Raw genomic sequence first — 25,472 nt, 5'->3', positions numbered from 1 at the left:
CTTTTATTTGTTAATTAAGCTAAACCTTTATTTGTGGTTGGAGACCTCAGAGGAGTCTTGACAGGCACACAAGCCTCTGGTTGGTTGGTTGGGTTTGTTTTTAGCTCCAGCCATAGCCCCTGTTAGGGGTCACAGCCCCTATGAAGGGTCACTGTTGTTTGCTCTGGTTGAGGGGTCACAGCCCCTGTGAGGGGTCACTTGTCCTGGCTCTTGTTTGCTCCAGTTTGGTGATGGTGGATGAGGATGGTTGTTCAGCTCCAGCCAGGGTCACCTGAACCACAGTGACCCAACCCAACCCCATGCTGTTAAACAGAGAAGATTCTATCCTGAGTTATGGGACAACTTAAAAAGAGACAAAAATGCCACTGGAGAGACTCAAAGGTGAACTCCATGGAAAAGACCAGAGGTTTCTGACAAATCTAATCCTTCCTCTGTGCATCTTAAAGGTCTGATAGGTTGCATTCCATGTGTTCCAAGGCAGTAGGAGCTGGTTTTCCATCTCTCTCAGTGGAATCTCTCAGAAGCGCCCTTGGAGGGTTTGCCGGCGACACCAGCCCCCAAGGGGCATGGGTCACGAGTCTTCCATGGAGGGAGGTGACATGGCTCCCACAGTCAGTGGCAGGTGGTGAGTGTTACTTCCTGGCTGTTTCCTAGGAAAGTTATTCCTCCTAACGCAGAGCTGAGCAGGGAGCAGCACTGCAGTGCCATCAAGGGCAAGGAGCTGGAGGCCACAGCATGCAGCGCTTCCAGAAGGAACCATGCTTCCAACAAAAGCCAAGCAGGAACTGAGGCAGGATGGGAACAGAAACTATCTGTGATATTCCTGGGAAGGAAAAAACAGGCAATTCCTTCCATTCCCATAGCAAAATGCTCATTCCTGCTTCCCAAAGTAATACTTTGGGAATAGTTTCTGCTCGCAATTAAATGCTGTTGTCTAGAACTTGGAGACAATAAGTTAATTGAGAAGGCAGTCTTAATTGAGCCCACAGTAACACAGCTCATTTACAGGGTTTCTTGCATGCTGCATTCGGATGCAGCAAAGACAGCTCTGAAGCAGCAGCTCTGGAAAACCCACGGTGCCCTGGCACGTGGGGCAGCTGTAGCCCAACCCAGTGAGCAACAGCTCAGAAATGCACAATATAATCATGTGGGAATCGAGTCTGTTTGCTGATGAGAAATTGAGCACTTGCTATTTTTAGTCAAAGGAACACTCAAAACATCCCTTTTCTTTTCTGCTTCCAAGCAAATTCCCTCCTGGAAAGCAACAGTCCTGTACAAATCATTACTTGGAAGACTTAATTTTCTGCAATATTCTTTTTCTCCCCTTTCAGCCTCAGCAGTGAGCATCACCTGTCCCCACTGGCTGCTGTGGCTATCACTGCATGCAGGTTCACCTAAAGGTATGAAGGATTTTTTCCTGAGGCTGGAAACAATTCCTGGCAGGAATCAAGCACTAGCAATAACATTATGGTGCCTTTGTAAGACCCTTGTTAAACATGAGTTAAATCAGTTTTGGGGTTTAAGATTATCAAGGATAAGGGGAAAGGAGATTGCATAGGTAGATTCACCCTCACCTGGAAATGAGCTTGGTACCCTTGTCTGGCATGTGGACATCTGGAAAAAGCATTTTTCCCCCCTCAGACTCATGTCCATGTCACCTCACAGGCCTGTTAATACCAAGCCAGAAGATTAGAAATCACTACTATCATCCCTGCTTACATCAAGCAGCAAGTGTTAAAGAAGTGGCTACACTTGGCACTTTCCAGTGGGAAGAGGTTTCAAGCTGCATCCACTGGCCCTCACCTGTAAAACCTTACTACAAGGACCTGGGAGCCCCTTCCTTCAGCTGCCAGCTCTTCTCATCCTCCCCTCATCACCAAAAAAGAAGCAGACCAGACACAGAAATAGATCTTTAATGAACTATACAAAAAATGACCCAGTGGTTCCTCCTGCATGGAGGGCTCAGCAGAAGAGGTGCAAGACTTTGTGGAAGAAGTTCCTGAACTCAGCGTTGAACACGGTGTAGATGATGGGGTTGAGAGCACTATTGACGTAGCCCAGCCAAGTGACAGTGCTGGTGACTTGAGGGGGGATGGAGCAGGATTTGCAGAGACCCCTGGTAATGTGCACCACAAAAAAAGGTGTCCAGCAGAAGAGGAAAGCACCTGCCAGGAAGATAATACAGAGAGAAGGTGATGTGAATGTTCAAATGGCTTTAATTTAACATAGCCTGAGCCAAAAAAGACAGATACAGCTCAGGCACTCAGGGAAAAGGTAGCAATTGTGCTGACATGTGGAGCTGGGCTTATGACCAGGCAAAAATTTGGGATGCCTTTCCTGTCCCAAACACTGATGAAAAGTCTTCAGTTAGTGTCGCTAACACTAACACTGTCGCTAACACTGAATGTAAGCTATTGGGAGTCACAGGTTCACCTTGAAGAGAGGTTGGGTTATAAACACTGCATGTGTTCTTTCCCAAGGGTGGCGATTTTTGGCACTGCTCTGGATTCACCCAGGTCCTGCCAGTCTAAGCTCTGTGGTGGAACAAGGCGGCACATTTCCCACCCTCCGCAGCCATCCCTGGCAGCCACTCACCGACGACGACCGGCAGCACCCGCATGGCCTTGCGCTCCCGGCCGTTGATCTTGGCCCGCTTGCGCCCGTGCCCCGGGTGCGGGTACCTGAGGTGTGGGTAGGACACAGTCTGGATCCCACTGTTCATCCCACACTCCCCAGGAATGCCGGCACGGCCGTAGGGGCTGCGCTCCAGTGACCCCAGCCGGCTCTGCTCTCTCTCCATCAAGGTTGGGGGGTGATACAGCTTCCTGTTGGCTCCGTAGATGCAGCCTCTCAGCTTGGCCTTCCGGGCTTCTTCCCAGCGCCTGAGTCCTTGGAACATGCCACAGTACAGCACCAGCATGACAGGGCATGGGATGAAGAAGGAGCAGATGGAGGAATACACAATGTAGTTGTCATCCTCCAGTTGGCACAAGCTGGGGTCCCGGTCTGGGACATTGTTGAGGCCAAATATGACTGGGGATGCCACAGCAAAGGCGAATATCCAGGTGGTGGATATAAGGATCAGCTGCCGCAGGTCGATCTGTCGCCGGTTGTAGTTGAGCGGGATTTGGACAGCAATGAACCTGCCAACACAGCCCTGGGTGAGTCAGTCCTGGTGTGGTGGTGGCACCACTGGTAATGTAACCGAGGGGCCCCAAGCTCATTGTCACTGTCCTTCCCCCCATTAATTTACTTTGCTAACAGCCGAGGCCTGGGCTACAACCAGAACAGCCAAGGGACAGCTCTGCCTCATCACACAAGGAGATTTCAGCTTGGCCACCACCAATGTGACAAACCTGGTGACACCCTCCTTAGGGAGAGCAGAATCCTCCCTGCTTGGGACTCTGGCAAGGGTCTGTGGAACCAGTGTTCTGCCCAGGCACAGCCAGAGCAGGAAGCCACTCACCGATCCACGCTGATAGCACACAGGTTGAAGATGGAGGCCGTGCACAGCATCACGTCCATGGTCATCAGGGCATCGCACAGCACCGTGCTGAGGGACCACACTCCTCCCTGGAACTGAAAAGATCCCCGGGGTCAGCAGGTGCTGTGTCCTTTAAAATGACACAAACGTGGCCATGCCTGGGTGCCTCAGCCACTCATGTTTCCCCCAAACAAGCAGCCCAAAGCTGAGTGCTCCTCCCATGGCACGATGCTCCCAGTGCAGCAGCTGCACATGAGAATCAGCACTACACAGAGCCCACAGCCTGCTTAGGGCTTGTGGTTCTGGCCTGTCTGGAGAACTGAGCCCTCAGACCATCAATACAGCCAAGTGAGTCATGCTGGGCAGAGAAATGGACACGTCACCCTCTGGGTGAGGGCAGGTACTCCCCAAACTCCTCCAACCCTCAATTCAGGACCCCAACATCTGCTCAGCAAGGCAGTATTGGCTGCATAGCATCTCGAGCTCAGTCCCCAAGCAAGCAAAAGACAGAGCACAAAGCTCCTCTTCCACTTCTGTGTCCCAGCTGCTCCAACCCCACTATGAAAACGATGGGAATGGTTTCCCTGTGTTACACAACTGTTCCATCCTGGCAGGCCAAGCACAAGTCCAGCCTCTGGAGACCAGGTCCAGGCAGTGAGTAACAACCTCTGATTCCCTCCCCAGTCACAGGCACCAGGGCAGAGCAGGATGGACCAGTGTCAGTGCTCTGAACCACCTGGAAGTATTGACTCTGCCATCCTTGGTGATTTTCAGCTCAGTCATGTCTCAGCCAGCAGCACAGGACAGGCAGCAGGACTGGCAGCAGGACAGACAGAAGGACAGCAACGGCTGATGCTCATGTGGCACTTGGTTCCAATCGAGTGCTTGTCTCACTCAGGTACAAACTCAACTTGTTCTTTTAACATTAAAGCACTTTTTTAGGCTGACACAGAAATAGGTCACCTCCATCCCATTCCTGTGCCATTATTCCCAGGAGCTCCTTGAGCACAGGCAGAGACCTATCAGTTTGCTCGCACCTGCACAGGTAAACCAGGAAGCTCAATAGGCTGTCACAAGGGCGGCAGGGAATTTTTTCTCTGAGTTTGAAACTGTGAGGAAAATTTCGCTATCCTTTGAGTCCCTCTGCAGAGAGAGGTTCAGTTAAAAACCCAATAAAATGTACAAATAAGTATGATTTTAGTGTGGGTGTGTGGGTTTATTGTTGCAACATTACAACGTTCTTTTTTTCCTGAATGAGGTAGAGAGATGGGATTTTTAGTTGCTTTAGAAAGTGTGGTTTATTCTTCTTGCTTTTACAGAAAACCTGAGTTTTTGTTACAGATGTTGAGAACATAGCTAGAAGTCACATGGCTATCCACCTAACAAGACTTATGGTTACAAGATCTTCTAAGGATTTATTAACCAATAAAACACTGCCAACAAATATATTTATGTTTCTAATCCAATACTAAGAAAATTTGTTTAATTACAGTGTGACCTTTCTTAGCCAATCTTGTTCTGACACACAGACTTATTTTAAGACTTTTGGTCACCTTTATAACTATTTTTGTTCTTTCTATATTTTAAACTCTATAACTAAACTTTTTTCTACTTAATATGTTTCTGCTTTAAGCTTTAAATCTACATTCTTGCTTCTAGCACCTAAGCTTAAAAAAAGTGCTCAGTTGCAATGGCACCTTGTCATGTCTGACTCGAACACTTTATTTTGATATTGCAAAATACCAAACACTATCTGTGTGCTTTTATATAAAATATATTATTATAAAATACCAAGCACTCTCTATGTGCTTTTATAAAATATATATGATAAATATTATTATAGTATATCTATTGCTACACGTAATATATTTAATTTTCTATGTATGTTTATCTACAATTAATGTGCATCATCTAATAGATAAAATCTATTATATATTTTTATCTATAGAAAATGTGTTGCATAAAAATATATATAAATAAATCCCAGGGACTTTTTTCTCTATAGCAATAGCCAGCCAGTGCTCCAAGAGTCTAATGTTGCTGCCCTTTAATGTTGCAGGCTTCAGGAAGCAGGTATGGATTTGCTCCTGTACTGGTGCTAAACAACAGGTTCTGGTTTCACGCATCCCAGCACAGAGAGGAGCCACGTGGGGAACACGCTCCACAGAATGCCAGGAAGGTGCCGAACCCCAGCCCCTGCCAGCAACAGGGCAGGCAGCTCTGCAGGGATTAATATCACCCAGTAGTGATGTCAAGCACAGGATTATGATTAGAGGCGCTGTAAAGCCAAAGGAGTCTCTGAAGTAACTGTCTTGCTATTTTTGTAGAGCATCTCCTTGAGATACCTCCAGGGGAGCTCTGGAGTCAGACGTGAGTGCTTCATTCAGCCTCTTCTCTAGCACAATGCAGAAACGCCTAACTGAATTTGGCACCTGAATCATCAAAAACCAAATTTCTGCCAAGCTCACTGGGATATCATCAGGTTCAGTTCAGCTTATGAGAGAGAAAATTTGATTTTGGGCTACAGTTTTCCAAATCTATTTGTGATCTGGGAGAACTAATTGATTCTGAAAAGGACAAGGGCTCTTGGGCTGCAGCACCTTTGAATCATGTGAGATTAAAGTTGGAAAATGCTATAAACCCTTCCCTTTCCCTACCAACTCCCAAGACTCTGGCTTTGAGGAAGGTGCTAGGAGAGACCTTCCCATTCTATGGTGTTTGTCATCTGCCCACCTTGGCAAAACGTGCCAAGGACCCCTCTGATGGGAGAGTAACTTTGGATAAGAGGCTTTGCTGGGCCATGTGATTAAGGAGTACCTAATTCCAGGAGGCTGCAGCAGATTAGCCCATCAAGGTACACAGTGTTAAGATTTAGGGATCACAAACAGCTCAAGCTTCCTTTAAGAAGTGCTCCAGAGCAACTGCACCTTCAGCAGCTCTTTGGGCTCTCCACTTTTCCAGAATACCATGCAGAAGATTTCACAGGATGATGGATGGCAGGAGACAGACTTGGCTTCTCAAGCACCCTTGCTGCTGCCTTCCTAGTCAGCCCATTCTAGTATCCTTATTCCTATGCAGAGCTGATTTCTAAGGAAAACTCTGCCTTCTAAACCAGCCTGATGCCAGAAGAGCTCCTGAGGGCAGGAGCCAGGACAGAGTCAAAGGTTTTAGTCCTATTTCCACTGATACCAGCTCCTGTCTCAGTCCTGCCACATGCAGGGAACAGCAGGAGCCTGAAAGGGAATTAGGAGATGCCCAGCTGGATTTCGAACAAGCATCTACCTCAGTGCAGCCATGGCTCAAAGATATGGCATGGAGTAAGAAGGCTGTGGCATGAGTTAGAAGAGGAATAGTTCTTTCCAGTGGGCAAAGTCCAGCATCGGAGCCAAAGAATTGTCCCCATGTCCACTAGAAACTGTTTTGGGGCTTTTTGTCATGAGTTGTGACAACTGTCACAGTCCTCAGAATACACGATGCAGCCTGCAAGGGGAGAGGAAGAAGAGGGAGTGGGACATAAGACAGAGGTGCCTCATGTCTGCTCTGATGCTGTTTCTTAACTTAAATCATTGAGGTCAAAGTTTTTCAGAGATCATGAGCAAGCCTGATCATCCACCTGAGACATTATGAGGACCAAGAATTCCAAGACACCTCTCCCCAGTTACTGGTATCTGAAAAAGCACTGGTTTGTAATTGCTGGCCTATCTCACCTCCCTAGTATTTTGTGTGGCTCAGACATCAGCCAGGTCCAGAATAACATCTATTTCCACTAAAACTGTAACATTCTAGGAAAGACTAATCCCAAATCCTGCTGCAAACAAGCTGACATCCATTCACAGAGAGGGGAAATTTGGAGAGGGTAGAGGTCTGGCCTCTCACTAGAGGAGCTGCATCACAAGCACACAGAAAATACTACAAGAAAATAGATGTTTTGATACCAAACCAGTGGCACCCTGAAAGTTTTAGGCAGAACCCATCACCCTCATCAAGATAAGAAGATAGCTGATGTGGTTTTTACTGGCTGCACTGTTATCATGCCTGCTGGGAACACTCATCTTCCCTGATCTGGAGTAGGAGCCAGGTAAACATGCAAATCTGCTCAAACCATTTCCTCTTTTCCATAATCACTTACACAGGTCTTAGTGGCAAAGATGTTTACATAACCAACACCCTCAGCTCCTGCCAGCAGCTTCCTGGCTCAGGCCTGTTCCACAGCTCTGCTGCTCGGCAGGGATTAGCAGAGAGCTGATCACAGGAGCAGCAGGTACAGGTACAGGTGTGCTCCACAGCACAGTCCACGTGTGGAGCTTGTCCTGGTGCCTGCCCTAATTGCTGGGATGCCTCCACTAAATGAGAATGGTATCCTGCAAGTATCCCAGAATCTTTGGGACTCCTGCCATTGTCACAGTCTCTGGGAAGAGGAAGCAGATACACACAAGGCAAGCCTTTGGAGCCATGCAGCTCCCTCCCAAAGCCACCCAGAGCCCAGTGATATCCTGCAGTAACTCCAGAGCACCATAGTTCTGCTCCTTCAGGTAACCTCTGTTTCAGTGATACCAGTGCTCCAAGCACTCTCTGGGATCTTCTCCTGTCCTCTCTTCACATGAAAGCAGAACTTTGCTCCTCAGGAGTAACAGTTAATTCCTGGGAGTGCCCCAGGCTGTCTCCTTCCCCCTAGCTTCCCATCATCCCTGCCTTTCTGGCACTGGATTGATTATTGGGAAACACTTGACACACTCATCATCAGAAAGCCAGGGCTGGCAGAAGAGCAGTGCAACTTCCCCATGGAAGTTACCATTACTTCTCCCCATGATACTACTAAGACCTGAAATTCCCAAGCAAGCAGGAAGGAAACTGCCTTCTGTCCCCCAAGGCAGGCAGCTGTGTGGTAATTACAAGTGGAAAACATTGGAACATGTCTTTGTTCTATATTTGGATGACTCCAGTGGAAAGAGAGTGTGTGTCCATAATTGCTGCCAGTGTCTGAAATGAGCTTTCTTAACAACCAGAAATAAAAGCTAAGATCAAGGACTCTCCCACTGTGCTCCAGCTTCTGTGAATGGCAGCAAAGAACCATCCACATCCCACAGGAAGGAATCCCATCCGCACTGGGGCTTGGAGGAGATCTGTTGTTTGTGAGGATGTTGGATGTCACCTCAAAAGTTAAGTCTCTCCTGCTGTCGTCTAAAGCCCTGACTTGAAGGAGTATTTCCAAAACTGGAACACAAGATGCCACCTCACATGAAAACAGCACAAGTTGAGCAAGTTTCTGCTGAATTAAAAAATTCTCAGTTTATTGTTCTGTTCCTGCTAAAAAAGCAAAAACCCATCACCTCAGCTGGCTTTTGAGTTTTCCAGTAGTGGGAGTCCACCTTTACTCTGCTGTACTAAAGTTTAAAACAAGAAACAAAAATCCCACACCAAGAATGAAGGTTGAGGTAAACATTCATGACTGTCCAGGCCATATCTTCAGTGGCAATGATGTTTGGTACAGAGTGCAAACTGAAACCAAGCTAGTTTTAAAGAGCAATCACTACACCATGCATCTTGCATCCCAATATCTAATTCTGAGTTTTATCTCCAGGGAAAAAAAAAAAAACAAAGAAAAGAAACAACAAAAATTCTGTCCTCTGGCATAGATTCAGTTCTCTCCCTTTTCCTTATCTTATTTCAGAACAAAACGAGCTGGAAATCCTGCACCAGCGTACAGGAGACTATTAAAATGAACATGGGCATCTGCAGGCTTTGAGCCCACAGAGTAGCTTCCAGGCATGGAATAGGAACTGCTGCAACACTGGAGCTGGAGTTGCTCTACACATCAGAGACCTACTGCCTTCTCGAGGGGGCTGTGACTGCTGCACAGTGCCCTCTTTCTCTCTCTCTATACCTGATCAGCACTTCCCACACCTGCTCCATGCATTCCCTCCGAGCGCCAGGAGTGCAAATCCTGGTGCCTGCGCTGTTTTGTGCCTCTGAATGCCTGCCTGGCTGCAGGCGCTGCAGAGGATGAGAGGGAAAGACTTCTGTCATACAGCACCTTCATTCCCTGTGTTTAATATCCTGGGAGCAGAGACATGTTAGAATCCCTTCAGAGAACTGATATTTATGGAAATGAATAGCCATGGAAATGAACACACCAAGTGTCACCACAAGTTGGACGGTCCCAGTTTTTAAAGCTCATACAGGTATGAATACTCGTTACCTGAGAATCCAGAACTTGTGGAATATCTGTGGTATTCAAGGAAAGCCCCACAATACTCCTGCACAATTGGAAGAATTTTCTGAGGTACCCCAGAATACTTTAACAGGTATTTTATAGATTCTAGCAAAACTTCCACCTGCAGGCAAAAGGAAACCACTCTGGTGTTGGTGACTGCCCATAGAGAGACCTGGGGACTGAAGGCATTGAGAGACAACAGAAAGAGGAAGGAAGAAAAGGGATCTCAATTAGCAAAAAGCAGCTGAGAAGAATGATGAAGAATGTGCCTTTCTAACCAGCAGAATTGAGGAAATTAGGGAAAAGCAAATCCACCAAAACCAAGAGCACAGTGGAAAAAGAGGGGACCTAATGCTCCCATTCTTCACTGTTCTTGTCATCGGTCCCCAGATGAACCTGCTGTTCCACAATACCTGTCTCCAGAGAGGTCACAATGTCCTGCAAAATCCTAGGATGAGGTAGAGACCATTCTAAGCTCTAATCTGCAGTCTGCCTTGCTTAGTGGAGGGCAGGCCTGCACAGTCAGAGCCTGCTGAGCCATGGAGTGCTTCACATGGCTTGCAAGAGAGGACAAGAGGGGAGATGCTCTTCCACAGCTGGGAAGAAGATCCACAGTACCAGCTACCACCAAAAAACCTGCCATTTGGCCCAGTGGATGTTTTCATCCTCTTGAGCAGGGAAGGGCCACCAGCTGGTACTAACAGGTTTTAAAACATGCCCCTGCAAGCACAAGTGTGTATTCATCCCTGGCAGTAAATGTTACAGAGAGAACCACTCAACCCTCAGCAGTGCCTGTTGTTCTTTCCCTCAGCTGTCACAATCTTGGGGATGAATGTTTTGGGAGTGAACAGCAGCTCTGCCCCATGTCCCTGAGCTGGCTCTCTACGACTGCCATCACATGCTGGCTCAGGCCTGTGCCAATCAACAACCTGCCAACTAAAGCCACCTTGGTGCAGGGTGACCAAATCCCATCCAGCTCCTGGAAAAGACAGCCTCTCCTTCTCAGCCAACATGGAAAGTTGTTTCCTGGCTAAAGATCTCCCTTTATCACCAAGATCTGCTCACTTTATGCCAAACAGAGCACAGCACCTGTCTCTTCCTATGCATTTGCTGGCAACCTGGACAGGGTGCAAGTCAAGGGACAGCCGCCCCGGTGTGCCTCCACCCAGGGCATCTCCATCCGGCGCGGTTCGGACGGGGATCGCAGCAACTCGCACGCCCGCGGTCCCGCAGCGCTGTGCGATGGTAAAACCGGGGGGATCTGACCGCCACATCCCGGGGCAGGGCTGTCCCGAGGGGGGGACACTCCCGGGCTGGGGGGCTGGCGGTGGGGAGCAAGCCCGGAGAGCGGCTGTGACCCTCGGTACTTTATCTCTTGCCCCCCCCCGCCGCCTCCTAACCCGCAGGCACACAAGCCCCAGCCCGCCGTCCCCCGGTGTCCCCGGCTGTCTCACCTCGGAGTAGACGTAGAGGGGCAGGACGAGGAGGGCGAGCAGCAGGTCGGCCACGGCGAGGCTGACGATGAAGTAGTTGGTGGTGGTCTTGAGCGCCCGCTCCGTGCAGACGCTCAGACAGACGAGCCCGTTGCCGCCGACGATGAGGAGGATGAGGAGGATGCCGAACACCAGGGCGGCGATGCTGTGGCCGGGTGCGGCGGGCGGGGGTCCGGCGGTGCCGTTGCCCATGGCCCCGCGCACGGAGCCGGGCCGGCCGCCCGGAGCTGCCCGCCGAGCCGCGGGAGGAGCCTCCGCCGCCGCCCCGCCCGGCCCCGGCCCCGGCCCCGCGGGGACAACTGGGTCACCAAGCGGCTTAAAGGGTGGGGGGGTGGCGGGGGGGACAGGCTCCCGGGGTCCCGGCTCCTGGTGTCCCGGTGTCCCGAGCGCTGCAGAGGTCTGGCTGCGTTCTCACATGGTCTTGCTGTGTTCTCACGTGTGGTTGTGCTCTTAAGGAAGAGTTAGAGGAAAGAATCGGGATTTGTACAGATCGGGTGAATAACTGGGAAATTGTGTTCCAATGTGTGCGTAGAATCTGGTGATGTTTAGGTGTTTGTAATTAAACTGAGTGAAGATCCAGGCAGTCCGTAATGAAATTTGAAGATACAGCCAAGGCAGGGTGCTGCAAGCATCTTGGTCCACAGAGTAGGGATTCAAAGTGATTTTGATAACTTTGCAAATGCAGGATACGCTTCAAACGGAATTTTGCACCTTGCCCATGCTTGGGCAGGAATAACCAGCTGCAGAAATGTAACATACAGGAAGAAACCAGAGAGGCAGCAAGTGTGTGCAGCACACACAGATGGGGTAGCAGGTCATGAGCTGAACATGGGGGCTGGGACATTTTACTGCAGAAAATGAGAGAAAAGTGCTGTTTGAGGGGTACCTATGCACCTGCAGGATCGGAAGCACAGGGAGGTGTGACCTCCCATTTCTAGCCCAGATGACTTGGGAGATGTGGGAGCTAATACAAACTCTGTGGGCATCTCTGCAGCTGTGCCACCAAACCTCAGGCCAGATGTTAATGCCAGGTAAGCATTCAGGTCAGCCTGGTGTTTGTGGAAGGCAGTGGGAAAAGAAGGCACAGCAGTGAAGGGACATTTATACTGCATGGAAGGGAAAAATACATTATTGGAAGCTTTTTATGAGACAAATTGCTTCTAAGATCTGTTTATAGGCTGCAGCTATCAGAGTTTCACCCAAATTATTGAGACCTGTGGGAGAAATCCTCTCTCCAAACCCTGCCCTTGCTGCCCCACTTCCCTTTTACTCTTTTATGGAAAGGGTCATGGTTGCCCTTCACCACGTGCAGCATGGAAAGGCCACAGCCCTGGTGTCAGCCACAGGACACAGATCCAAGCACTGTCCTTCCCTTGGACTGAACTAACAGCAGCTGATTCACACAGTCTGTTTTGTCCAACTGCTGTGGCTGTGCAATTTCATACATGAGTAGGAGAAAATTCCTTTGGTTTAAGCACTTGGACAACAGCCTGGTTGGCTAAATTCTGCCTCCAGAGGTGGGGCTTCCAAGTCTTTTCTAAAGCCAGCAAGAATGCCATGTCTTTAGTAGCTACAGAGTCATACCACCCTTCTCTCCCATCCCAGTGAAGGTTGCCCATCCTCATGTTGATCCCAATAGCCATGGATTTGTCTTTCCAGTCATCTCCCTCTTCTAGTGTGCAAAGACAGGAGAGACAATTCCACCTGGCCTGACAGGGGCCAGGTCTTGCTCTAGATATGTCTGTCACCAGCACTGGAGTAAGTACTCACATACCTGAATCTCTACATTCTTTTTGGGAATGGTTTGTGTTGGACTCAGGAGGACACAAGCATGGTTGCACATCTGCCAGGTTTGGAGCTTGGTGATACCTCATCTGCTGGGAAGTTCAGGCAGGAAGATGGTTCCCATCATCTGGTCACAGCTTTTCGTATCTAGGTTTGATCCCTAAAGCCTAACTCCTGACACAGCCCTCACTCAGTGAGGGGCTGGGACAGCAGAACCACTTTCACTAAAGCCCTTTATATTCTGAGAAATCAACTAAAGTAGTAAAAGGAGGCACTGAAGTGCATTAATGAAACTGTGTGGACAGAATACTCTTAATTTATGTATGTTTAAACCACCTGAGCAGCCAAGAGAGCAGGATGGAAAAGTGACTGCTGTCCTCCTGCCTTCCCACAAGGATTAGTGCCATTCCTCTAATCCCCTTTAACAGTTAATTTACATTCATTATCTCAATTTTCCCTGTGGGTTAATGCTGAATGACTCTTAATTCTCAGTGTGGAAGCTCATATTCCAGACTAACAGGGCCTTAATCCTAACCTAGTTTAATCCTGGAGTGGATTAAACTAATGTGAAATAATGCTTTTGACTTCCAGAAGTGAGTAGCCATGCAAACCACTAATTAGGACAGTGCTTCTGTGGCAAACAGGCTACAGATATTAAACACAATTCCTTTCTTGGATAAGAGGAACTGCCCTCCTAGCAGAGGAGAAGGAAAGTCTATCTTACATTAGTATACCCAAAGAAGTCATGTCATGTCACTGCACAAAAAACAGATGACAGAGAACAGAGTAATGGGTCACCCTCATTGGAAAGTAGGAGGAGTTATGCTAGGGTGATGGATTGGGAATGTTTAGAGCGCCTTTGGAGAGGGTCTGATGTGGTTGGTGTTTTGGAACAACCCTTTTTTGTTGGGATGCACAGCCTGCAGTGTATTCATTCCCCATCCCACTGTGACAGAAGCTGTGGAAGCACTACAGCTGCTCCTTGTGTCAGGAAAAGGGCAGCAGCAGAAAAACACCCAGACCAACAAACCAGTGGGACATCTGCCTTTTTGGAGTGTTTTGAAAAGAAACTCAGGAAGATAAGCAGTGTGGTCTAGGGCTGTGGTGGAGCTGGTCCCTGACCAAAGGAAGCTGGTCCTCTACCAAGGAACCAGGAGGATTTGAGTACCAGCCAGTTCAAAGGATCAGGAAGCTTGCAAAGTGAGACATCTGTCAGAGTCTCTACAAGGAGATGGAACTTTTATCACCATAATTTTTCACATCTGAGGCACTACAAATTTAAATAGAAAAGGGGAACAATGTGACTGCCAAAGTTTCAGGACAGATATGCCAAACTCAGCTGATGAATAGTGCCCTGATAGCATCAGCTCTCCTGGCTGCCTTCAGGTTCAGGACAAAGGGAAGAAAACAAAGAGCTTTCAAGTCCAATCGTGTTCCTTTTATTTGCCATATTCAGCTGAGCAATTCTCTGTGAGGCACTCATCGGCAACAAAGCCATCCTGCTTTTGAGTCTCCTGTAATGCATTTCTCAGAAAAGAGGCAGAGGCAGCATCCTCTCTCTCAGGTGAGCTTTTGCAAGAGAGGGAAGAGGATGGCACAGCTCTCCGGGCTTTCCAGGCTCTCCCAGTCCCCCAAGAAGCTGCAGGACTTATTTACATGCTGAATGGATCTTTTGACATTTACCATTCTGGTAAGTTATGATAAATCCATGTAAGATGTAAAAACTAATGCTAGTAGTTAGCTGGGGGTGAAACTATGGAGAAAATGGCCGTATTTTCCATCTCTGTTTGTTTGGAGTCTAAACTAAATGTTTTTGTGGATGCCTGGTTTCAGCTTAACCACATAATTGATGTCACACGAGGGTGACCCAATGAGATATGAGGGTTTGTGGCACAGGACAAATCAAAATAATGTAACTCAAGAGCTCCTACTGGGTTTATAACATTCTTGATCTTGTTAGAGCCACATGTTGGGAAAAACCTCCTGAGCAGGGGGAGAAGTGGAAGACAACACAAACAGTGAAGGCATGACTGGGAGCAGGAAGCACCTGTAAGTGCACCTCCCTCCACGCTCATCTTGACAAATCCTGCTTCTGTTTACTGCAAGGGTGTCCCTTCAGGTCCCTGACAAAGTCAGGGAGGGATGAGCAGAAATGCAGCCCGAGCAGCTGTGTCAGGAGCTGCTGTGCTCGGTGCTGGGACAGCACACCTGGGACAGCTGGCCCTGCCAGCCAGGACACAGTGCACATCGTTCTTCTAATTCAAATTAATTCCCCGAAGTGCTTTCTCCTCTTCCCCAGACACACAAACAGCTGGAGGCTGGGATTACAGCGCTGATGCCAATTAGAGCCGTGATAAGGCCAGACACATGGGAAGTGTGAGTGTGCTCAGTGCTCCTCTGCTCCAGGTACAGCTGGGCAGGAAGCAGTGCTGGGCCAGCAGGGCAAGCATGGCCAGAGGAGGAAGCCACCCAGTCCTGTGTGTCCTGGTGTTAAAGGATCAAGGCATGATTTTCTCTGCAATTTTCCTCTGCAATACATGGATGAAATGATTGCTGCTGCCAGAATAAAGTAATGCCATAATTCTCTAAGGCTAAAAATGTTGCTGGGGAGTTTTTTGTTTTTCCTGCAGTTTTGGTGATGCCTGCACTGGGATGTGTTGTTCCACGCTGGGAACGTAACCAGGGGGCAGGCCAGATTTTTTTACCTATTTGGGTGGGAAAACCAGCCCAGGGAAAACCAGGGGAGCCTTGGAAGGAGCTCCATAGGGGGTAGAATTCCAGCAGGTGATTGATGGGGGTGACAGCTTGTCTTTAAAAACTACTTTGGGCTTCCTTGGTGACAGGGAGATATGATGCACACATAGTTTGGAAAACAGAGTTCCCTTCTTCCTGTAAAAGGACTGTGCCCTCAGCTTGGCTTTTCCTTTTCTGGATCACAGTGCCAGCCACAGTAAAACTTCTTTCCCCCTGCAGTACACATTCCTAAGCAGGCGAGAAGAATTCCTTCTCAGGAAGAATTTCCTCTTGGAAAAGGTGGTCAGGCAATGGAAGGAGCTGCCCAAGGAGGTGGTGGAGTCCCTCTGAAGGTGTCCAAGAAGCAACTGGATGTGGCACTCAGTGCACTGGGCTGGGTGACAAGGCAGGGGTCAGGCACAGGTTGGACCTGATGGTCTTGGAGGTCCTTTCCAACCCCAATGATTCCATGATCCTATGATTTGCTTGCAGGAGGGAAGTGCCTCATGGCAGCCCTTCCAGATTCAAGGTTTGCCACAGATGTTCCTGCTGCAGGATGGACCTGGCTCATCCAGCATCCCCAGGTAGAGCATTCCTAGGGAGGCACCGCAGGAGACCCTCTGGCTTAGCAGCTATCCCTGCTTCAGAGGGATGTTCTCACTTGCAAAGCACGTCTTATCCTGTACTCAGGAGAGCCAAGGCACCCTGCCAGCACCCAAGGTACCACTGCTGCAACAACAGGATACTTTTTCCCTTGTTCTTCCTAATTCTTACCAAAATGTTTTAAGCATGAGGACTTTTTTTTTTTTTTTTTTTTTTTTCAGTTTAAGCCAAAACCTAATATTTAATCTTTTACTTCAAAAGAGCTGGAGTTTACTGCAGATTTCACCCAAGGGTTTGGCAGGAAGCAGGTACAACTTTGACCAAAATGACTGAGGTCTGTGTTCCAGCACAACCCAGAGCTCCCAGCAAATATTTTTGCTGCCCTTGCCCCTGGATAATGCTGCCAGCCATGGATGTCACCAGCACCTTCCCTCCTGACTTCAGGGCAAGCAGGCATAACTCCAGGTATATGACATTCTGTGCTTTTGTCCCTCACACCTGTTAGTTTTTTGGTTGTTTTTTTTTTAACAGGTGCAAATCCAGAAAGGTGCCACATGTTTCAGTCAAACACAGCAGGGGAGAGACACAGGCAATCCAAGCCACCTCAGGAGCAGGTAGACAGACAGACACACATATTCTGGATCTACACACCTTCTTAACTTAATTTGCCCCGTTGAGATTGGGGTAAGTGTTTTTCTGATATTCCATGACCATATGGGACTGTGATTTTCCTTCTTCTTCCAAGCCTACCTAGGCTGTCCTGCTTGCCTCTTTCTTCCATCCCACTCTTCACTCTTGCAGCCAAAATCATGAAATCAGGTGGTAAAGATTAAAACCACTCCTGAAAGCATCCTGTGCAAGAAAGGAGCATTTAAAAGGCTAAATACTCCAATCCCCTTATACCAATTAGGGTCCTTTCTCTTACAGACCTGGGAGTGATGTAAGGAATGGCCTCCAATCTGCTCTCAGCTGGAGCAGCATCACTGTCATTGCAGTGACGTGGGCCAGACTCACCTGCAAACACACCAGAGACAATCCCCACTGTCCACATGGCCTCACACAGACACAGGAAGGGGAAAAAAGGAATGGGGGAGGTAGAAGTTCCTGAGCACCCTGTAAGCTGATTAAAGGGTACTTTACGTAGGAAGGATTTAGCCATGCAGTTCCTAGTACCATCTGACCTCAATAAATTCCCCTGCCATGGGCTGGTGCTGCCATTGCATGGGGCACAGCCTGTGCTGGGCTCCCCAAAGGTCAGCTGCAGCTGGACAGCTCCATCAGGACTGGGGACACCATTGCTGGACATGTGTGGGGCATGCTGTGGTCCTCCCACAGCTGTCTTGGCCTGGCTTGACCCTTGTGCATTTTGCCATCCCAAAGCCATGGTGCAAAGCATGGCTGTAAGATTTTGGGATGTGTTTTGGGCAGTCAAGGTATCTCCAGGAAGAAGATCAGCTCCAGCAGATCCTGGGGTCTGAGTTCTGGGGACAGGGAGGCAAGGATTGGGCAAACTTTGTAAGGACTGCCCTGAATAAACAGCAACCCCAAAGGCTGGATGGTGTTTCCTTGTCCAAGGCAGGAGCAAGGATGTTCATCTGACAATAGCAGCCTTTATCCAGCCTGTTCTTAATGCTCTCTGCAGGGGGACTCTGAATGCATCCACAGTACTTCTCCATGGAAAAATCTTTTCTGATCTCCTGCGTCATTTACTTTGAAGGGTAAATGGGAATTTCTCCCCTTTAGAACTCAGAATGACTCCCCAGAGCTTTAAGTGCTGATTATGGAGAGTCTGCCTGCATCCTCCCTGTGCTGTGAGCCAGGATACATAGCTCTGTGATGAAATCCTCTCTTTTCTAAAATGCAGTTTCTTGTCTTTACCTCCACATCAAAAAAGGCCAGGCTCACATGTTCTCTCAAATATTGCCAAATTTGGGGCTAAAGCATTTAATGTGGTTCTGAGATGCTACCTTTCACACTGCAGATTTGGTGACCCCTCCCACTGCAAAGAGGAATAAAAAGACCTTGCTCAGTTCCATTCTCAGCTGTGATGCCTTTGAGACAGAGCAGTAATCAGAACCCGGGTGTTGAAGGGGTGTGGCCCCGTGTTTCATAATCTTTGCTCTTTGCCGGCACGAGGGTGTCCCCGGGCATCAGCGTGGCTCCTGGGAATAGCCCTGGCACCCATGACTACTGGATTTACTTAATGCATCCCATCACAGGTCTCTCCACGCTGGGCATGTCAGTCGGTGTCAAGCCTAAGCACAAGTGACTGCACAAAGATCCTGATGGCTTTATAGCTGGCAGCGACCCCAGGGCAGCTCAGGGATGGCCCCAAAGCTCACAGATCCCTTCTCCATCTCATCCTGTGGCATTTCTCCCTGCTGTCTTCAAGGAGTGTGTGTGCACAGCCTCAGCACTCCTTGGTGTCACCTGTTTGTGGCACCTTGCTAAAATCCTGTGAAACAGTTATGTGCCATGGACAGGTCAGTCAAGGCAGCCAGGTGCTGGGATCAGTCCAGCCCTGGCTTCCTGCACCTACAGGTGTGGCAGTGGTACAGGAGCTGGGATCAGGTGTGGCCAGTCATTTCTGTCATTCTTAGAGCCAGAAAAGAGCTGAAAGCTTTTCTCTGCAGTGATGCTGCACATAGATAACGGGTTATAGATTCCATCTAAATGGATGATTTAATCCTGCTTTGTGCCTGCTGAATGCGGGCAAGGGGAATCTCCATTCCCCTGCTGGGACCAGGAGTGTTCACACAAATGGAGAATGGGAGAAGCAAGGTGCAAATTCACAAAGCTCCTTTTAACTGATATTGTTAGGCAGCATTCTTTATCACTCCTATTTCCATAATGCCTCCTGATAAGAGTTTGATGTAAATTCTAGTTAAGGAGAATCAGATGTTTCAGGACTGAGGAATTGGTTTGGGCTCTGGTTCATTCAGTAATAAATTTCAGCTTGAAAATGCTTTTGAGGTCTCTTCATGGCCCTGAATTTCCTCATCAGGGACTTCCAGAGCTGGATTGGAGCTCAAGCCCATGTTTGTGACCTGCATTAAGTTGCAGCAGTGCTGGGCACGTCCACATCATTTTCTACCCCATCACCTTTTCACTCTGCCCCTGCTGCTGGAGGCAAACCACAATTTTTTTATTGCAAAGTAGTTAATCAGGTTACTTATTTAATGTTCTTCCAGTCCCCAGAATCTTTTAGTGTCCTGTTATACACCCTCTGCTGCCATCGTGGGGCCACTTTGTCATTCCAACCTCTTCTCTGTCCTCATCCAGATTCTCATGGCAAACTGAGTTTCCCCAGAGCTTGGAGGCATTTCTGACCTACTGAGGTTGTTTGCAAAGGAAGGAAAATCACATTAGTAATTTTTACCTCCCTACATGTTGTTCAGCCTCTTTTATAAACCTGCAGCTGCCACCACCACTGCAGGCAGCAGCAGAGGCAGAAGGCTGCTGCTGGAGAAAGCAGGTACAGAGAGGAGGGGAGAGGAGAGGAAAGTGGTTGGGAAATGCCTGGACCAGAGCAGGTCCGGGAGGAGGAAATGGGCTCCCCTGTCCTAGCACTGACCATGGCATGTCTCCAGCCCTGGAATGGGACCTGGAGTGTCCCTGCTGTTTCCCCTGTCCCTGTTGCAGGGCTCTGCAACCACAGGCTGGAGGGCTGAGGTTCTGCTGATCAGGCCCTGGGGCATTCTTCCAAGGGAAATATGGTGGGGAAAATCTTGTCCCTCCCAGTCCTCTAGTCATGGGGACACCCTCTGCTTTTCCAAGGAAAAAGAAAGATAAGCAGATAAAGAGTGTAATACAGCTCCCATTTCTCCAGCTGGAAGATTAGTAAAATTATTTATGGTGCTTATTCCTTCCAAGCTACTTTATACAATATAAAGAAGGAGAGAAAGGGTAATCTTGTTTTCTTCCTTTATTTCCATGTCACCTTTAGCTGCAGTATTTGAAACCAACCAGACCTCAGCAATGGCAGGGAATGTATTTAGGATGTTTTCCATGCATGTATAAGTATGCTGGTCTCTAGATGCTGTGACAGAATTTGTATTCGGCAGACCTTTCCCGGTTGATACCACAGTTCAAAAGGTGTTGTCTCCTCATGGAAAAGATCCTACTGATCAGGCAATGCTTGCCCTAAAGAAGTGACATGTCATTCAGCCAAATCACTGGTACACACAGAGACTCGCTGACAGATCCTGGCAATTGCAAACACAGCCCAAGCCAGGATGAAATTACAAGAACAGAAGATTAAGCTCCTATGAAGAGGTAATTAAAGCCAGGAAATAATGGTAGTGAATCAATTGGTACAAGGATGTTTGCCCAACAAATGTCATTATAGGCAGAAGCAGGAATTATTATCCATCAGCAGAAATATTCCATCAAATTGCTGTGAATGACCCGACCAGGTAATTAAAAGGACATTCCAACCTCGCTGCATTATTTGCTGTTAATCACAAATGCTCATATCCATATCTTTACCCAAATAATTGCTTCTGATAAGGTTGCAGATATATAGGGGTCCCTGAGAGGAGCGGGCAGTGGAGCATCAGCTGTGAGCCAGGAGCGACCAGGGTTGGTGAGTCCAGCTGGGGTGGGGGGGCTGCACGGGCTGCCTTCCCCCCTCTCTCACTCTGGGGGGTGGATTTCAGGCCTGAGCCATTGCTATGAGGCCACCCATGTCCTGAGCAGCAGTGCTGGGATATGGAGGGTTTCCCTCCTCAGGGCTCCCAGGCTGGCTTGGGGCATAATTCTTTCAGCTGAAGAACCCAGCTGGCCAAAGAGTTTGCAGCCATTTAAAGCTAGCATCAATGGGGAGGAAATTAAAAGCTTGGAAGCATCCTAAGAAGGTTAAACAGTGATGACACTGGAGATCTACCTGCTTATGGTCTGACTAATTTAAAAAAGAACAATGCAATCATAACTGATAGGCAGAAGTTCCCCAGCAGCCATCACTGCTCCTGGGAACTTCAGCAAGCAAATACGGTCTACCCAGGGGAAACAAAATTAAGTTTAGAAAGAAAAAAGAGAAGTTGATCACCAGATTAGCAGCTAGAAAGGTTATGAAGAGAGGGGAAATTCTGGAGCCAGGAATGGGGTTTAAAATGGTCTCCTAAATATGGTGCTCCTACAGAAATGCCAGCCCAGGGGAGGCTAAATGCTGAGGTGAGATCCTGGGGTCAAGGGATTGTGTGACAGCTGTTGGGCAGATGAAAGAACAGGCTCAGGATTGAGGTTCCCCTTGCCCAAGGATACTCTGGTTTTGGTGGCTGTTTTCAGCTCCTCCTGCATCCCAGGACTGTGGAGTCTGCCTTGTTTGGACTCCAGTAAGATGCTGATCTTTGAAATGTCCTTTATGTTCTACTATTCTGTCCCCTCAAAGCTGGATCAGGCAGGAAAACACAACACTAAAGCTCAAAGTGTGTGTGAGATTAAGTTTATTAGTTCCTTCATCCTCTCATCTGTTTGCTCTGCAGCCCCCATTAAATATTTGCCCTGTGGTTTACAGTGAATACATTTCTGTATAAATCCCTCACTCTTGTCCTTCTCCTTGTGCCTCTTCTAGTCTTGCAGCACCTCCAGAGCAGCAAACAGTCCCAGAAGGGTGGCTAGAAACTGTTCAGAATTCTCAGACAGTCCTTTCATGTTCTTTGTATTGTTTAGCTTCAGAATCAAGTAAAAACCAAGTGGGAGGACTTTGATTTGGGGTTAGCAAGTGCCATTTGAGATTGCAGGACAGTGATGATGGTTTATTTCTTTGCAGGAGGAAGGTGGAAAAAAAAAAAGTGTATTATAAATTGCAGGTAGAGCTGCTGTGTGAGCCTTGAGGAAGAGTGAGGACCTGGGAATAAAGCAGGAAACAACTTGGGAATAAATTGGGGAAACATGCCATGGCTTGTGATAAACAAAATGTGCTTTTCTTTTTATTTCAGTAAGAAAACAAGTTGCTGTGACTGCAAATCTGTGTTATTTCATTTTTCCTTCTTGAAAGGTTAGAGGATAGGTGGGATATGGGCACATACATGAGCCCTTCCTCTATATGTGAATGAATTTTATTTAGCACATGTAATTTTTTTTTGTCTGAAAGCCTTTTGCAGATGTCTCCAGGTGTTTATCTCTGCTGGCAGGAATTCCTGCCTTATTTAGTAACAGTGGTGGTGTTTCCACAGCCCTGTCTCTGTGGGACATGTGAACTGCACCAGACACACACCAAGGTCACTTGTCCTACTCCTCACAAAACTTCATGCTTTATTTCAGGAGAGAACATGGTTTCCATGATGACAACTCTGTGGCAAGTTATCATTCCCATTATTGTTTTGTCCCACTTCTCAGCATCTCTGTCATCCCGGGAGAGGTAAGCATTTCATGGGACTCTGCTTTCTTTTTCTCCATAGTTTTTGTTCAAAGAGCCTGCTAGGTGAAAACCCAGCCTTTTAGCTGCCTTCCTGAATTTGCATCTGCTTGTGGATCTTCTTGTTCCCTAAAAAGATCTAGTTAAATGCGTGAAAATACTGTAAATGTTTTTTTCTTGCTTAAGAATGGGAATGTTAATTTTATTTAATTTGGGAGAAAATTTGTGACCCCAAAACAAAACACAGTTGCAAAGACACTTTTGGGTCTGTTTTTATCCTGTGCACTTACACAGACTGATAAAGGTGACAGATTCTGTTTCCAATAGCCTGGTCCAATAAAAACATAACCAGAAATAGCCAACCCTTTAAGTTCACCAAGTTCACCAAGGGAGTTGCCTGCAAGGGCTGGTCTTTGCTGCCCTTTTCTAAGTGCTCTTCAGCTTTGTGTCTCTGATGTTTGTTTATTACTTCTGCAGGCTCTTTCCCCGCTCTTCTGTGCTGAATCATCAATAACCTCACATTCCCACATCTTGTGGCAAGGTGATAACATCAGTAAAAGCAAGGGCAGGTCGTTTTCCTGTGTGATGTTAAACAGAGATATTTTTAAAACTCCCTTTTTTTCCCCTTTTCTTTGTGAAACTTTGCCAAAGCAGCACAAATTCTTGCCCATCTGTGTTTGGGACTCTCTTGCCTTGAGGCAGCAGTGTTTAATTCCTGTTCTTGTGTTCTCAAACTGTTCCTTTTGACCCCCCTTCCCTGTTCCAACATGCAGGACGGAGCGCCACGCGGACGGGCTCTTCCACAGCGAGCTCAGCAAGATGAACGGCAACGCCTACGTGCAGCAGCTGGTCAAGCACCTGGTGGGCCTCAAGGACAGGTGAGGACCAGCCACACCAGCCTCCTGAGGGCCTGCCCATGGAGCTCAGCTCTCCAGCTGCAAATGGCAGGGGCAGAGGAGGGGTGCAGGGCGGGAGGAGAGGCACAGCCTCGTGGTGAGTGCCATGTGCCATGGCTGGGAGGTGCAGCCACTGTCCCATGTTGTCCCTGTTGTAAATACATATTATTGGCTTTTTGCAAATATTAGGGTAGATACTATATGTGTGGTGTTGAAATGATTTTTAAGATATAATTTTCTTCAAGAGTAACATAGGCTAATAAAGTCTCTGTAGTAAGTAAACTACCTACTTGGTTGGATGACACCCAGTGAAGACACCTGCTACTGATATACCAGCTACCAGCACCGACCATCTGTAGAAACTGAAGACCACTGCACAAATAAGGATAAAAAAATAAATTAAAGCCACATCCAAGAAACACTCTTGCATGCTCTAAAAAGGCAGACTCAAGGAGTGGCCATGTAAAACAGTTCCTAAAATATAAAAAAATAGTTTATAGAAAGGTTTGAAAATGTATGATAGGTCTGTGAATATGCAACGGGCTGATGAATTTAAAGATTGTGTCTAAAACAGCAGGTGTGCTCTTGGCTGAATGCCAAGCACCTGGCCAGTATAACCTTTTGCTTTATTGTTTGTCTCTTATTGTCTTTTATTAAACCTTTAAAAATCTACCTTGTTTTTCACATCCCCACACAGGTCCCAGAGACACTCAGATGGGCTGTTCACCAGTGAGTACAGCAAGATGAGAGGCAACGCCCAGGTGCAGAAATTCATCCAAAACCTCATGGGCCGCAAGCGCAGGTGAGAGGAAACCTCTGGTGTCCCAGTCCCCACCCAGGGCTCTCACTGCCACACTGGGCCAGTGTGTGACTGAGTCCATGTCTGTGAGCACAGCAGAAGATAAGACACAACGTGCAAGTGCTGCTCTGCAGTGGTGGTGGCTTGGTGACATAATTGGTGATTTATTATTACTTTTCTTTATCTAAATCAGCTCTCCTGGCCCAGTCAACACAGACATGCAGGGGAGAGAGGGTGTGAACAACCCTGAGGAACTTTGCTTTCTCTGGTTGTACCAGAGCTTTCTGAATACCAGGTAGGTGGGAGACATTGATCACCTCTGTGACTCTGAGCCCCACAATACTGAAGCCAAAAGAATACTTTTATGAATGGCCATAGAAAAGTCAGTTGTTAAAAATACCAAAACCCAAGAAAATAATATATTTTCTTAATCATTTCCTAAGACTTGTCATTCTGGATTGAAACAATCATTCATCCAATTAGGAAATGTGATCTAATGGTTAAAATTGAAAGAAAGCCTTTGCTACCCTGTCTGGATTCACCTGCTGATTGAAACACACACCTCAGGATGGGTTGTCTCAAGCACCTGGATATTGTCTTTTCCTAATGCCCAACAGCTTTCCCTTGGACATCTCACTCTTAAATCACTGTAATCAGGAGGAATAAGCTGGTCCTCAGTACCTCTCATGTCTACAATGGGGGTGAAAAAACACTGTGCATTTGTAGAGTGCCTGGCAGCAGGCAGCCATGATCCCTCTACCATACACCTGCTCCTTGGAGTCATCCTTGAATGTCACAACATGGCCTTGTCACACTTCCTGCAGTCCCAGAAATAACGGACTATCCCTGATTTTTCCCTCCCACAGCCGCTCAGACAGAGATGCCCGGGAGGCTGCTGCCATTACCAGCCAGTATATTTGCCCCCTCTCTAAGCAGCTGGTTGCAGACATGAAGGAAGATACAGATGATTCTGAGTAAGGTGAAGAGAAAGAAACAGCCAAGGAGACAGCTTTGCACATGCATGGCCTTGAAAATAAACTGGGAAGCTCTTGCTTAGGAAAAACTCTTGAGATAGGCAAATAAATAAAAATAATCCTGGAAAGCAGT

At 47.7% G+C, this 25,472-nt stretch overlaps 1 protein-coding gene across 1 annotated transcript; it reads right to left on the bottom strand.

Moving 5' to 3' along the window:
- Positions 1-1,838: 1,838 nt before the first annotated feature.
- On the bottom strand, positions 1,839-11,422 carry DRD4 (dopamine receptor D4). The gene is made up of 4 exons (XM_056494006.1): positions 11,153-11,422; positions 3,467-3,579; positions 2,596-3,143; positions 1,839-2,165 (listed from the first exon to the last, which is right to left on the bottom strand). Exons 1-4 carry the CDS (start codon positions 11,381-11,383, stop codon positions 1,963-1,965), a joined length of 1,095 nt encoding a protein of 364 aa, XP_056349981.1. The 5' UTR covers positions 11,384-11,422; the 3' UTR covers positions 1,839-1,962.
- Positions 11,423-25,472: the final 14,050 nt, after the last annotated feature.

Source organism: Oenanthe melanoleuca, chromosome 5 (assembly GCF_029582105.1).
Source record: "Oenanthe melanoleuca isolate GR-GAL-2019-014 chromosome 5, OMel1.0, whole genome shotgun sequence".
NCBI lineage: Eukaryota > Metazoa > Chordata > Aves > Passeriformes > Muscicapidae > Oenanthe > Oenanthe melanoleuca.
This window is presented reverse-complemented; position numbering and strand designations above follow the sequence as displayed.

What these genes read in the sequence shown, in the direction of transcription:
- DRD4 (XM_056494006.1), bottom strand. Translation starts at nt 11,383, where the DNA reads ATGGGCAACGGCACCGCCGGACCCCCGCCCGCCGCACCCGGCCACAGC. An exon ending in TGTGCTATCAGCGTGGATCG is followed by an intron (nt 3,144 to 3,466) that starts GTGAGTGGCTTC and finishes CTGTGTTGGCAG; the next exon opens with GTTCATTGCTGTCCAAATCC. An exon ending in GGTGCTGCCGGTCGTCGTCG is followed by an intron (nt 2,166 to 2,595) that starts GTGAGTGGCTGC and finishes TCTTCCTGGCAG; the next exon opens with GTGCTTTCCTCTTCTGCTGG.